The sequence below is a fragment of the Varanus komodoensis genome, unplaced genomic scaffold, assembly GCF_004798865.1.
Source record: "Varanus komodoensis strain SLA01 unplaced genomic scaffold, ASM479886v1 scaffold1, whole genome shotgun sequence".
NCBI classification, from domain to species: Eukaryota; Metazoa; Chordata; class Lepidosauria; order Squamata; family Varanidae; genus Varanus; species Varanus komodoensis.
The window spans coordinates 25,701,877-25,714,637 of NW_025335268.1; the positions used below are offsets into that span (position 1 = coordinate 25,701,877).

A 12,761-nucleotide genomic window follows, 5' to 3' on the forward strand; every position below is an offset into this window, starting at 1 on the left:
CAAGCTCCAAGTACTTGTTGTTCTACCCATACGTGAAGTGTGTTGGAACACTAAGCCTTTCGCTTTTTTTTTTTTTTTTACTAACCCATCATATTGGGGGCAAGTCACTTGTCAGTTGTTTTTTATGCCATTAATCTTAGGCAGTAGCCGTTATGAACAGTCAAGTCGTCTCTGATTTATGATGACCGTATGACTCGAAAGACCTCCAAAACACCCTGTCCACAACAACCCCACTCAGTTGTAAATTCAAAGCTGTGGCTTCTTTTATGGAGTCAATCCATCTCATAGCTGGTCTTCTTTTCCTTCTGTCTTCCGCTTTCCCTAGCGCGATTGTCTTTTCCTGTGAGCCATACCTTCTCATTATGTGCGTTAGGCTGCAGACTCCATTTTAAACATGCACCACTTGTTCATTAAGCCTTAGCTTTAACTTCTATAACAGGTGGTAAGTGTGGTGAGGATCAAAAGTCCCTTCCTTTCACCACTGCACTGGGACATCTGAGTAAACGTGCGTCCACTCGGTTCAAGAAAGACACCCAAAGCTACGTGACGCTTCCCACGCAGCAGGATTTCCCTGCGAGAAAGGAGCACGTGCAATCTCACGTGCACAGCAGAGAAGGAAAGGGAAGCTACACGCATGCGTAATACCAAGTTAAAAACTGGCTCCTCCGGAGCTTGCCGCGGGTTTAACGGGCGGTCTTCTGTCGCTGGGTGATGACGTACGGCGTTGTCCCAGCGTGTGCGCGGCGGCGGCGGGCGGGGCCTCTTTCTCTCCGGCTGTGCCCGCTCCAAGGTGCTTGCGAAGTACGAGCGGGGCTGGCAGGCGGGATGATGGGGGGCAAGAGCAGCGCCATCGCCGCGGGCGTTTGCGGCGCCCTCTTCATCGGCTACTGTATCTACTTTGACCGTAAGAGGAGGAGCGACCCCAATTTCAAGACCCGGCTGCGGGAACGTGAGTCTTTCCGCCGCCGCCCCCCTCGTGCGCCCATAGCCACGGATCGGACTTCCCCTTCGCTTCCCCTCCCCGTCGGATCGTTCTGCCTGCGCCGTCCGCCCGCCTGCCCTCGCTCCTCGTCCCGTTCCTCTTCCTCCATGGCTGGGTGGGTGAGGGTCGCACTGCAGCAAAGCCCGTTTCCCTTCCTTCCGTGTCCTTCTCAAAGCTCTGGTGCTTGCCCCAACATGAGACTTCCCTGACCAAGGAAGGCGCGGGGCTGCGGTGGGAGGTGAGTGAGTATACATGGGCCTGCCCGAGATGTCCTTGTTCTTTTCGGGAGGGTAACTGTGGCAGCCCTGAAAAGAAGTAAGCCAGGCCTCAAGCAGCACGTGCCCGTGCAGCAGCCTTCGGTGGCTGTTGATGGGTCTGCTTAAGAGAGATGGCCTATCTCTGCCTCTACGGACGTCACCAAAGCCTCATTCACTGTTTCCTTGGTTCGAAATGTGTGTGAATAAGGACCACTTTGCTCATTGTTGCTAAAGTGTGTGCAAGTGCACCTACAGATACGGCTCTTCTGGATGAAGACAAAAGTCATGCATGAATGCAATGTTTGCTCACTATTGTATGATTTGTATTTCTCCAGCAAATGCAGATTGTCTGTCTCCCTACTGGGAGTGCATGCCACTGCAAAATATGTGATGCAACCTGAGTTTGCTTAAGCTTCCTGCATATTTGAGGCTTTTCATTTAGAAAATGTATGGAAACACACATGAACAAAATCCTATGCATTTCAGTTCTCTATAACTACTTATCTGTAAAAAAAATTTTCTCCAGAGGTTTCTTGGGAGAGAGACTAGATTTATTTATTTATTTATTTATTTAAGTTCTATACTGCCCCATAGCTCACCAGCCGTCTAGGTGATTTATAATTATGAAAGTTATATATGCAACCAATAGATATTCATATTAAATAACTATAAAACAGCATAACAGCAATTATACTGAGTTAATCCTCAAGCACAGCTGCAGCACAGCAACAGGTAATAAAACAATATTTAAAACATTAGTATGGAGCTAACTGTTAAAATAACAGGAAAATAAGGTTTTCACCTGGCACAAAAGTTGGTAAGGGTGGGGCCAAGCATACCTCTCTGGGGGAGCAAGTTCTGCTGACGGAGTTTCCAGAATGTTTTCAAAGGCAGCTCCACATAGAACACATTGCAATGGTCCAGACTCCAGTGACAATTCTGGGTCCAGGAATATCCACAAACTATGAACTTTGTCCCTTAGACAGACTACAACTCTGTCCAGAATAAGTTGAAAATCTTCCACCAACAGCACCTTGGTCTTGTCTGGATTGAGTCTCAGCTTATTGGCTGAAATCCAGTCCATTACTGAGTTCAAGCACTGATTTAGAATGGCCTGGATTTGATGAAAAAAAAGGTAGAGCTGAAGGTCAGGTGCGTACAGATGACACCTTAGCCTATACTTCTGGATAACCTCTCCCAGTGGTTTAATGTAAACGTTAAAAAGCATGGGGGATAAAATGGAACCCTATGGCACCCCATGACATAACAACCATGACTCAGAACCACCTTTTGGAATTGGTCTACCAGGTAGGAATGGAACTACTGCAAAGTACTACCATCTACTCGCAACCCTGCCAGCCTATCCAGGAGGCCACTATGGTCAGTGGTCAGTAGCTGCTCGGAGGTCCAGGAGAATCAGCAGAATCTCACTTCCCTGGCACTCTCCTGACAAAGGTCATCCCAGAGGATGACCAAGGCAGTTTCCATTCCAAAACCAGGCCTGAAACCCTGTTAAAAGGGATCTCGATAATCTGTTTCATCCATGCTTGAAGCTCTCTAGCTACCACCCACTGAAACACCTTAGCCAGGAAGGAGATGTAAGCAATGGGTCTGTAATTATTCACATCCACTGCGTTCAAGGTTGACTTGTTTAGTAGTGGATTGATCACCACCTCCTTTAAAGAGGCTGGTACCACTCCCTCTCTCAAAGAGGCATTTACAGCTGCCTTTACTCAGGTACAAATTCCTTCTTTAGCTTTTCCAATTAACCATGATGGGCAGAAGTTGACCATAGATGTGGTAGTCTGAAGCTGGCCAAGCACCTTTTCCAACTACGTGTTTACATGTATTGTTTATGCTCATGGAATCAAAATCTGTGTTGGCCTTTGAAGAAACCTAATTTTATGAAGGGTAAACCCAGGTGATTGGATGCCAACAGAAGTGAAGCAAAGCAGTGCCCTTACAAAGGTATTGGTATACTTGAAGAAATTCCAAGATATGCATAAATAAATACTTTTTTAAAAGATCAAAATGAACCTACAGAAACATGAGCATAGTGGCCTCCAGGAGCCACAGAATGTTGGATGTCAGCTGGAAAAGAAAGTGAGGGGTGAGTCAGAGAGGGCTTTGGTGTACTTGATTACAGCATCCTGGAGGGAGAGCATGACTGGTTAGGTAGGTCCTACAATAAGAGCACTCTTGTTAGGGAAAAGGATACACTACGACATCTGGTTTCAGGCCTCACTTGTAGGGTAATATAATCAAAGGCTTTTTATGTGTTGGGATAGACCTGCATTTTCAATTCTTTTGGTAAAGCTGAGTAGTTGATTAGAATGCTACAGGGGGAGGAAATTTAAAAAAATTGATCAAAGTGTCTCCTTAGCTCAGTGGCTCAGAACTTCCTTTCCGAGTGAGGACCACATGCTATTTTGGAGAAGGTCTTCAGAGCTACATTTCAGTGGTGGACAAGACTGAAGACAAAAGGGCCACAAATATGAGCGCAGTCTAGCTTGAAGTGGGCTTTGCCAGTAACTAAGCCCTAGAAGAGGGTTTTCCACTCCGCAGAATGTGGAGCAGACGTCATAAAAGCTGGGAAACCACCCAACACTCCATAATTGGGAGAAAGGGGACATGGCCTTCTGTACCTCTGCCTTACATGTGTATTAGACTGTCCAATCATGCATTCTCAAACCCTCCTGGTACTGTTAATATTGTAACTTCCAGGATAAGGATGAATGCAAAAGAAAAATGTAGAGTTATCCAAAATGCTGAACATGCTAACATTGTTCTGCATTATTTCACCTCTTCAACAAGGACTCATGTCCTTTATTCTGAGTTTCCTTTCTTAAACAAGCAATGTTGATACAAATTTGTTATTATACAAATGTGCAAAAGTACTCTCAGTTTTCAACCAATTACTTTCTGTGGGTTTCAGAAATATATCAGTGTGTGTGATCCTTAGACATGGTTTGCAGCAGGTTGCAATAATATAAAGCCTTGGTAGTTGGGGCAGTCAAGAAATACTGGTGCATGTTACATTAAAAGTTTCCTCCCAGTTATTATTAATTTCTATACTGTTACCACGCTAATGCCATTCTTATAGAGCCTGAGGCAAAATAGACCCCTACTCCAGCACCACCGAAGGGCGCTTCAAGATAGCATGGCACTTGACCATCCTCGGGGCATGGAACTCATCACATTGGCAGATGAAATGTGACCCCTGCAGGCAGAGCATAATTTTAAAAGCCTTCCTTGGCCTTCTGCTGTTGTCCTTATAGGGCCTTCAGTGAACTTGTGGGAAATAGCACCATTCTAGCATCATCTTTCACGCAGCACCAGATGTACAGTACGTATGCTCTTAATTGCTCTGTGTGCAAAAAGGCAGGCGTCTGTAGGTTTTTCCTTTGTCTAAACGTAAAATAAATTCAGGTGGACATGTAGTTCGGTTTGATTTCTATAGTACATTTCACAATGTGTACAAATGCTGTCTGGGTTCTCCAAAATTAATTTTGAATGCAAATGATTTTAAGATTTGAAAAAACAATATCACCATATCAAATGTAAGTCTATAGATTTTTATAGAATTCATGCATTTAAGTGTGTGATGTGTTTAACCTGTAGGAAGGAAGAAACAGAAGCTTGCCAAAGAGAGAGCAGGACTTTCAAAGGTATTACCCTTACTGTCTAGCTTGATTTGTATCATGCTGTTGTATTATGTTATGCTTTTCAAATAGAGTTTGGACTAGAATTTATTAAGGTACCAACTCTTCCAGTGTACATCAATTGACTTTGATCCAAAAAAGCAGCAGTAGAAAATGACTTCCCCACCTGTGGAAGATTAGTACACCTGATTTTGCACGTTCCTCCCTTTTCCCTTCCCTTTAACTCACCCCGTTCAGGAAGGCCCTTCAGTATCCAAGAGAGGCTTGGCAAGGGCTAGGCAGGAAAGTCACTTTCATCAGTCCCCTTCCATTGGCAATTTCTGGATCCAAGCTTGCATTAATTGTTTCCATGGTACATTCTGGATATATTTAAAATTGCAGTTCCTTTCTGTAGAATATGTGAGTGGTCATAAACTAATGAAAAGGCGATCCAGGGCAAGTTGGATGTTTTGCCTATATAATATTTCCAGTAGATGTCTGTTGTCTTAGCTCTTAAAGACCCTGAAGCATGTGAATATTCCACAGGGCTGTGTTTTAAAGTAGTGGTGGAAACGTGTTGCTATGATGTCTAAATGTTTGATTGGATAAATGTCATTGTTACAGTTGCCTGATCTGAAAGATGCTGAAGCAGTTCAGAAGTTCTTCCTTGAAGAGATTCAGCTGGGCGAGGAACTACTAGCGCAAGGTTGTTCCAGAGTTTGTTACTGGACAGGGTGGGGAGGAGAAATAGACATCATACTAGAAAGAATACCTCACCTAGGAATCGGAAGAATCTGCACCTCCATTATAGCTCAAATCTATATCTGTCTACTTGGAAGAGTTTAGTAGGTTTACTCCCATGTGACTGTATAGGATTGCAATGTTAGTCAATTTCCAGCAGTAAGCATGTTTCTGGAAAGCTTGCCTTCTCCTGTATGAGCCTGCCCTGGTCTCAAGATCCCTGGGAGAGGCTTTTGGAGACTGCTTTCAGAGGCGTGTTTGGTGGTAATGCCAACAAGGGCTTTGTTGGTAGTAAATCCTAGGTAGTGGAACTATTTTCCAAAGGATCCTAGTTTTGCTTTCTCTCTGCTGTCCTACTATCAACAGGCAGTTGCCTTTTTATTCAAGCAGGCCTTTTGTATTGTCTGTTGGGTTGGTTTTTTTTTTTCTGTAATTGCTGTGTTTTTAATTGTGTTTTAATGGATTTGTTTTAGTGTTTTAAATTGTATTTATAACTGTAAGCTTCCTTGAATGACATTTTTCTTGGCAGAAAAGTGGAGTACAAATAAAATAGTGCATCCTATGCATGTAAAAGTAAGTTCAGTTGAATTCTGTAGCATTTACTTCCATGTAAATGCATATAGGCTATCCATTTTGTCTGAAAGTTGTTATTCTTGTAACAATCTAAACTTAGTTTATATTAAGCTGTTACACTTAAAAAACAAACTTGAGAATAATCTCCTTTAAAAACCTCTTTTACATGAAGGTCATAGACTGTGTATACCAGCGGTCCTCAAACTTTTTAAACGGGACCAGTTCACAGTCCCTCAGACTGTTGGGGGGCCGGAGTATTGTTTGAAAAATTATAATTAAAATAAAAGTTAAAATTAAAAAATAATTAAAAATAATGTTTGCGCTGCTCGCTTGGGCTGCAGCAGAAGCCCAAGATGACACCGCACGACCCACCAAAGGGAGAGCATGACATGAGGAGGAGCCATGCAGGCACGCTTGCCTCCGTCGAGGCCTTCCCAGCTCCTCGCCGCCGCCCTGCTTCCGAGCTGGAGGAAGGTCCCCTTTGCAGGTGCTCGCCTGGCTCCAGGAGTGGGAGCGGGAGGCTGGATAGGCGAGTGCCGGGTGGCTTCCTTGGCCGGGAGGTGGCCGCGAGGCAAGGGCTTCTTTCTGAAGTGAGGGATGGGGCCATGGCTGGCCAAGCAGGGCACCTCCTGCCTCTCCCTGCCATGGGGGGAAGAAGTATGGCGGCTGCTCAATTGGGGCAGTGGCTTGCCCATAGAAGGCTACGGCTCCCACACTGCCACCGCTGCCATCGAGCAGCTGCCCCCAAGCTCAGTGAGGTGGCCACGGCTCACATAATTAAAAATAGATTTAGAAAGTTACATTTTTCTTCAGTCCATTTTTTAGCATGTTCGCCTCTCTCCCTCTCCCTCCCTCCCTCCTGCCCTGCTCTTTTCTGTTTCCCACTCTGTATTCCCACTCTGTATATGCATGCAATGGGGGGCAGGGGAAGAGCCAGCGCAGTTGAGCTGTTGCAGTTTGGTTCATGCCCCAGCTCTCTGCTCAGTTTCAAAGAACACCTGCGCTGGCTCAGAGCTTTTGGACTCGCTCGGAGAGCATTTTCTCCAAGTGAGTCCAAAAACTCTGAGGCAGGCTGGATAAATCAGCATGGTGGGCCATAGTTGGAGGACCCATGGTGTATACTATTCAGAATATAAGGATAAATATATTTCAAATCAATGCTTTTAAGAATCAGAAATCCTAATATTACTGAATGACATCCTAAAAACAGTAATATTATCACAGCCATCCTAACTTAGGAATATGATAGTAGAGGTACTATAGTATGAATTTTTTATTTTTTATTTTATTTATTAAAACATTTTTATGCTGCCCCATTCGCCGAATTCCCTGTAACTTACTAAAATGGACCAGGAAATGTTCTGATAGTACTATCTATTCAGTACTGAAGGAACTGATTTTTGATTTTAAGTTGTCTTCTTGTCTTTAAGTCTTAAATAGGTCACTTTCTCCATACATAATTTATGCCATTCTCTAAACAGTTTCCTTTCTATTTTTTCCTCATTTACTTCTGATTTCTACTAACATTAAAAGGGATCGGATTGATTGTTAAATACTAAGCCGTCCAAACAGTCCAGAATATACTGTCAAGGCAAATGGTCTAGGAATGGTTTCTAAGCAGATTTTCCCTCCCTCCCTCCCTTTCTTTCTTATTGAATTTCTATCCCACCTCCTTAGCCAGAATGTCTGTTTATGAACTACATCAAAAATATTAATATTTAATTATTTAATGACTGTACTGCTCTGTAGCTGCTCTGGGTGGTGAATCGCAGTATACACAACAAAATACAATATGGAATAACACATCAAAAACATAATAAAATTACGTTAAAAATTTAAAACCACATTTTCACAACTAAGCCACTAAAACCTCTCCATACTACTAGGCCCTTTGAGGAACAGTGAGCAGTAACCCCTCCATTCCTCCTCATGTGCTATTTGGAATAGGCAAATGCTTCAGCAAAGAAGGCTGCCTTAACTTGGTGCCCAAAAAATAAAAAGTAAAGGAAGTACAAATAGTACGGTTGGTACCAAGTGGCTCTTGGTGGTGGGATTGTTGTGCAGTTTGGGGGAATGCTGCAGAGTCACCTGCTGAGCCTCCCTTGGAGGTGGCCTTCAGAAAGCCTCATATGTTGAGTGTATCATTTGGGTAGTTGGTGGGAGGAAGAGGTGTCCTGCCCGGTATTGTGGTCCCAAGCTGTGAAGAGCTTCATAGACAGACCTGCAACTTGAATTGGGCTGGGAAGCCTATAGGCAGCCGATACAAGTGGGCCAGAATGGGAGCTGTATGTTTGGACTGTCTGGTTCCAGTTCTTAGTCTGGTTGCTGCATTTTGCATAAGGTGTCGTTTCTGAACTGTCTTCAAGGGCAGTCCCACATACAGCGTATTACAACAATCTGTTTTACAGATTCCCAGAGTGTAGATTCAATTTTGGTTTCTTGATTAAGGTTGCTATATTGGTATTTGGATTTCCGTACCCTTTGAAAACCGAAAAACAGATCTTACTAAATGAATAGGGGCAACTATTTAAACCTACAAGTTCCAGGCTAGTGACTTGTTCTTTGGATAGGGCTTTTTCTGTGACCAGTTTATGAAGGAGGAAGCTGCCCTTAAGGACATCTCCCTCATTTGTTGAAATCTGTTTTCACTTGAGTTAGAAGATAGTCATTAAACCATTGGTGCTTCTAATTAACCTTCAACAGTGAAGATCTTGAGATGCAGTTTAAAGCTAATATAACACACTTCTTTTTTATATAGGAGAATATGAGAAGGGTGTTGATCACTTGACAAATGCCATTGCTGTTTGTGGACAGCCACAACAATTGCTTCAAGTTCTACAGCAGACACTTCCACCACCAGTTTTCCAGATGCTTCTTACTAAACTTCCAACAATTAGCCAGGTATGAAAAGCTAACTTTTCCATTATTTTTTTGGTTCTTTGAAATAATGCATGCAATCCCTGTGTTAACAGACTGATATCATGCATATTTACTAAGTGTTAATTATTTTAATGGAGTTACTCCTAAGTAAGTGTGCAGAGGATTTTGGCCTCTCACTTTAGTGGATGGTACTGCTGCAGATACTACGACAAAAGTTGAATCCAGCACACTGAGAAACGTTTGTGGCTTTATGATTCGGTACATTCTGTAGTCAGGATCAGGCACATAGTAGCTTTGTTATTGTACAGTTTTGACATTTCTCAAGCAGTTCAAGGTGAGACGTTTCTGGCAGCTGTGCCAGCTGTGTTGCTGCTTGTCGTCCTTGTGAACAAGGTCTGCTTGTCAGTAGGAGCATCTGTAGCAATCAAACACTTGGCTCAGTGTTGCATCACTGTTAGGCAGTTAATGGAGACCTGTAAAATGCATGGCCCACAAGGAGGAGTGATGCAGTCCTTAGTACAAGTTGTTGCTTAGACAAGGGGGTCATGAACTAGGTTCTGCAGAGCCATTTGTAAATCTGGGCATATGAAGTAGCAATGAAGTATTTCCCATGTTCAATGAAAGGATAGGGGTACAAACATTCCTATTTTACTTGACAGATTAGTAATGTTTCTTTTCCCATTGAGGCCATCAAGGTGAATTGAAAGTTTGTTTGAATAAGGTTCCGCCTTAGCAAGGGTGGATTTCCAAAAGTACAAGGACAAAATAATATGTTCTTGCATCCTACAAGAACATGTATCTATTCTGGTTCAGTTTGTTTTGGATTCCACAGTGGCACAAAGGGTAACCCCTTCCCCAGAGTATTTGTCCCCTGGACAAAATCCAGGAGTGAGCAGATAGTAATGTCTCTGCCAGGGCTTTTTCCCTGCCAAATGGTTCTTGCCAGAAACAGTTACTTCCTCTAGGACATCAGAGTAATATTGGTGTTTCTTGATAGAACAGAAAATTTTTTTTGACTAAACATGCGTTTGTGCCAAGCATTTTCAAGTTTTGCTGCCTAGTGGGGAGCTTGTTCTTTTGTGAAGTTCCTTGTCAACATTGAAATGTAAATTATGCCAATTTGTAATTATTACTTTCTTGACATAGTAAAAAACTGACAAAGCTATTTCACATGTGGAAGGATGCTTTTATACTACACTGTCCTACAAAACATTCTTGAGTTTACAAGTCAAGAGGTTACACTCTCGGCACTTGGACCTTTTACATTTTTTGTTATTTATTTATTGGATTTATAATCCACACCCAATAGTCTCACACAGGACTCCCCGTGAGTATTCAGGTATTATGAATGCTATTATCTGTGGAGACACAGTTTAAAAGTTGGAGCCACTGTTTAAGTTTTCAACCATGTATATCATAGTAAAGGCAAAAACCTTTTTAAAAAATTATGTCAAATCAGGCTTTTCAAAATCTTGTGTTCAGAAATGGGGAAGCTGCCTCTAATTGTGTCTGTGCAGCAAACCACTGGCATTCAGCAAAGGGCAATTCTAGTGCCTTCATTTCCGGCCTAACATGAGAGACCTCCATAATTAAGACGTGTAGGTATTTTTAATTCAGTTAATTTTAAACCATCTAATCACAATAGAGTAAAATATTAACAGTGACAATATATGTACAGGTGGTTACTGGATCCCAAGTAAATGTTTAGCTGAAGTTGGGCTGACCAAACACTGCACAACTTCGTTATTAGAAAAACTATTAGCTTCTTAGATAACTCCTCACTCTACTTGGCAGCTGTTTACTGACCAGTGTTTTCCATAAAAATAGGTAAAAGCAAAATTTAATTTTGCAAGTTACCCCTCATTTCAGTAATTCTTCTGGCAAGAGAAGTGCACTATTTATCAGGTGTTTCACTTTTTTCCCCCCCACAGAGAATTGTAAGCGCACAGTGCTTGGCTGAAGACGACGTGGAATGAGACATCTCAGCAGGAAGAGCAAGCGCTTCCTTAGCCCAGAAGATGAGCACCGTGGGGAGGGGTGGGGAGAACAGGGTAAAGGAGCAAGCACGGTAGTCATGAGGAACTGCATACCGTCACCTGCCAGAGTTCATTTTAACTTTGAGTAGGTCGGTTTGGCTGGACTTTATTTATTATCTAGTGCAAAGTGTATTTTGATAAATTCATTTTATAAATACACCGTGTTGAGTTAAAAAGTATCATTCATGCCATTTATTACCAAACAGTTGTAACATTGTACATGCAAAAGATGTAAAGGTACAGCATAAAATACCCCGTGCTCATTTTCGAAAATCATGAAGCTAAGGCATTAAAGACTTGTCTGTGCTCCCACGTGCCTGCGTGCTCATTCAAACAGCAATGAACTATAATGGGACTATTGGCACAGCCGTGGAAGTTTCGCATGATGACTCTTTTAAAAGGAGTTTACTCATGTGGGAAACCTGAGTAGAAGTTATTAATCGAAGCACAATTCTCTATATTCTACACAGCTCTAAATAACTCTTTGGCTTACAGTGAGTTAAAAAAACAAAGTAAGCCAATCATATTAAAAAGGGGAGTTAACTGAAGCCACTCTGGGAGACTACTTTTATTTTTTTTTAATTCAACGAGACCACCCTACTAAATGCATTTTTATTATAATTGTAACCATTTTCTGTGTTACCAATATCACTGTTTCTTCTTTCTTTACATCAGCTCCATTCTTTCTGCACAAGCCTGCATCCAAATCTCTTTATCCCCTTCTTTTTTGTCATATCTTATAGGTCACTCTATTTTCTCATTGCTGCAAGAGTGTCTGCAGACTACTACATTCTTTTCTGTCTGCATTGCATCTCACTCACCCTTCTCTCTGTGTACTGCCCTTCCTGCTTTTCTGTCTCCTTTCACCAGTCCATAGGTCTCTTTGTCCATCTCTGCTTCCTCCTTTATTATTTTGGTTTTCATTTAACCACCTCTCTCCACCATGAAACGATCATGTCTTTTATACACAAACCTCATACAAGAAACAGAACTATAGGCAATGGATACTTGGCATCTATTAGTTTTCCTACAACTCATTGAACTAAAGAAAAGGAATAAAAACTCAGGAAGGAACATGAAAAATTTTGTGAGCCCCAACAAAATCTGAAAATAAGGCATCTCTTGCAGGTAATATCAGCTAATAACCTGATAATATTTTGTTTATAAAATACAACTGCAATCACCCATTTTAAGGCTTAAAGCTTTAAAACTGAAACTATTGTCACCTGCTGGCAATTCATGCATCTTGGTATATTGAAGTATCCAAACAGCTACAAGAATTGCACTTGTAGTGGACTTTCACTCGTGTTGAATAGGCATGGCAATCTCATTAGTCTTCTAATCTAATACTCCTCAAATGGGACTTTGGTTGTTCACTGGATCCTTGCAGAATGGTCAGCAAACTACCCACAATGCTTGTGTTTCATGGCAGCTAAGTTTGTGTCTTAAATGGGAACAAGAAGATGAGAATTCAAGATTCTATTGGAGACTCGCCTTGGTAAAAGAAATTAAACTGACTGCTAATCTATTTTTGCCTTTTCGTAATCTATTTTCTACAGTGACATGTTTGGGCATAAGTTTTTACAGTTGCGGGAATACACTTCTATAGGTAATTCAATCAACAGATCCAGTCAACAACCATCACAGTAAG

The 12,761-nt window shown here is 42.1% G+C and overlaps 1 protein-coding gene and 1 non-coding gene across 2 annotated transcripts; both read left to right on the forward strand.

Moving 5' to 3' along the window:
• Positions 1 to 743: 743 nt before the first annotated feature.
• TOMM20 (translocase of outer mitochondrial membrane 20) lies at positions 744 to 11,422 on the forward strand. Its single transcript, XM_044420167.1, has 5 exons — positions 744 to 949; positions 4,861 to 4,907; positions 5,505 to 5,586; positions 8,953 to 9,095; positions 11,006 to 11,422. Exons 1-5 carry the CDS (start codon positions 826 to 828, stop codon positions 11,048 to 11,050), a joined length of 441 nt encoding a protein of 146 aa, XP_044276102.1. The 5' UTR covers positions 744 to 825; the 3' UTR covers positions 11,051 to 11,422.
• LOC123034458 lies at positions 3,918 to 4,057 on the forward strand. The gene has a single exon (XR_006416759.1). It is a non-coding gene; the product is annotated as a small nucleolar RNA SNORA14 (small nucleolar RNA).
• Positions 11,423 to 12,761: the final 1,339 nt, after the last annotated feature.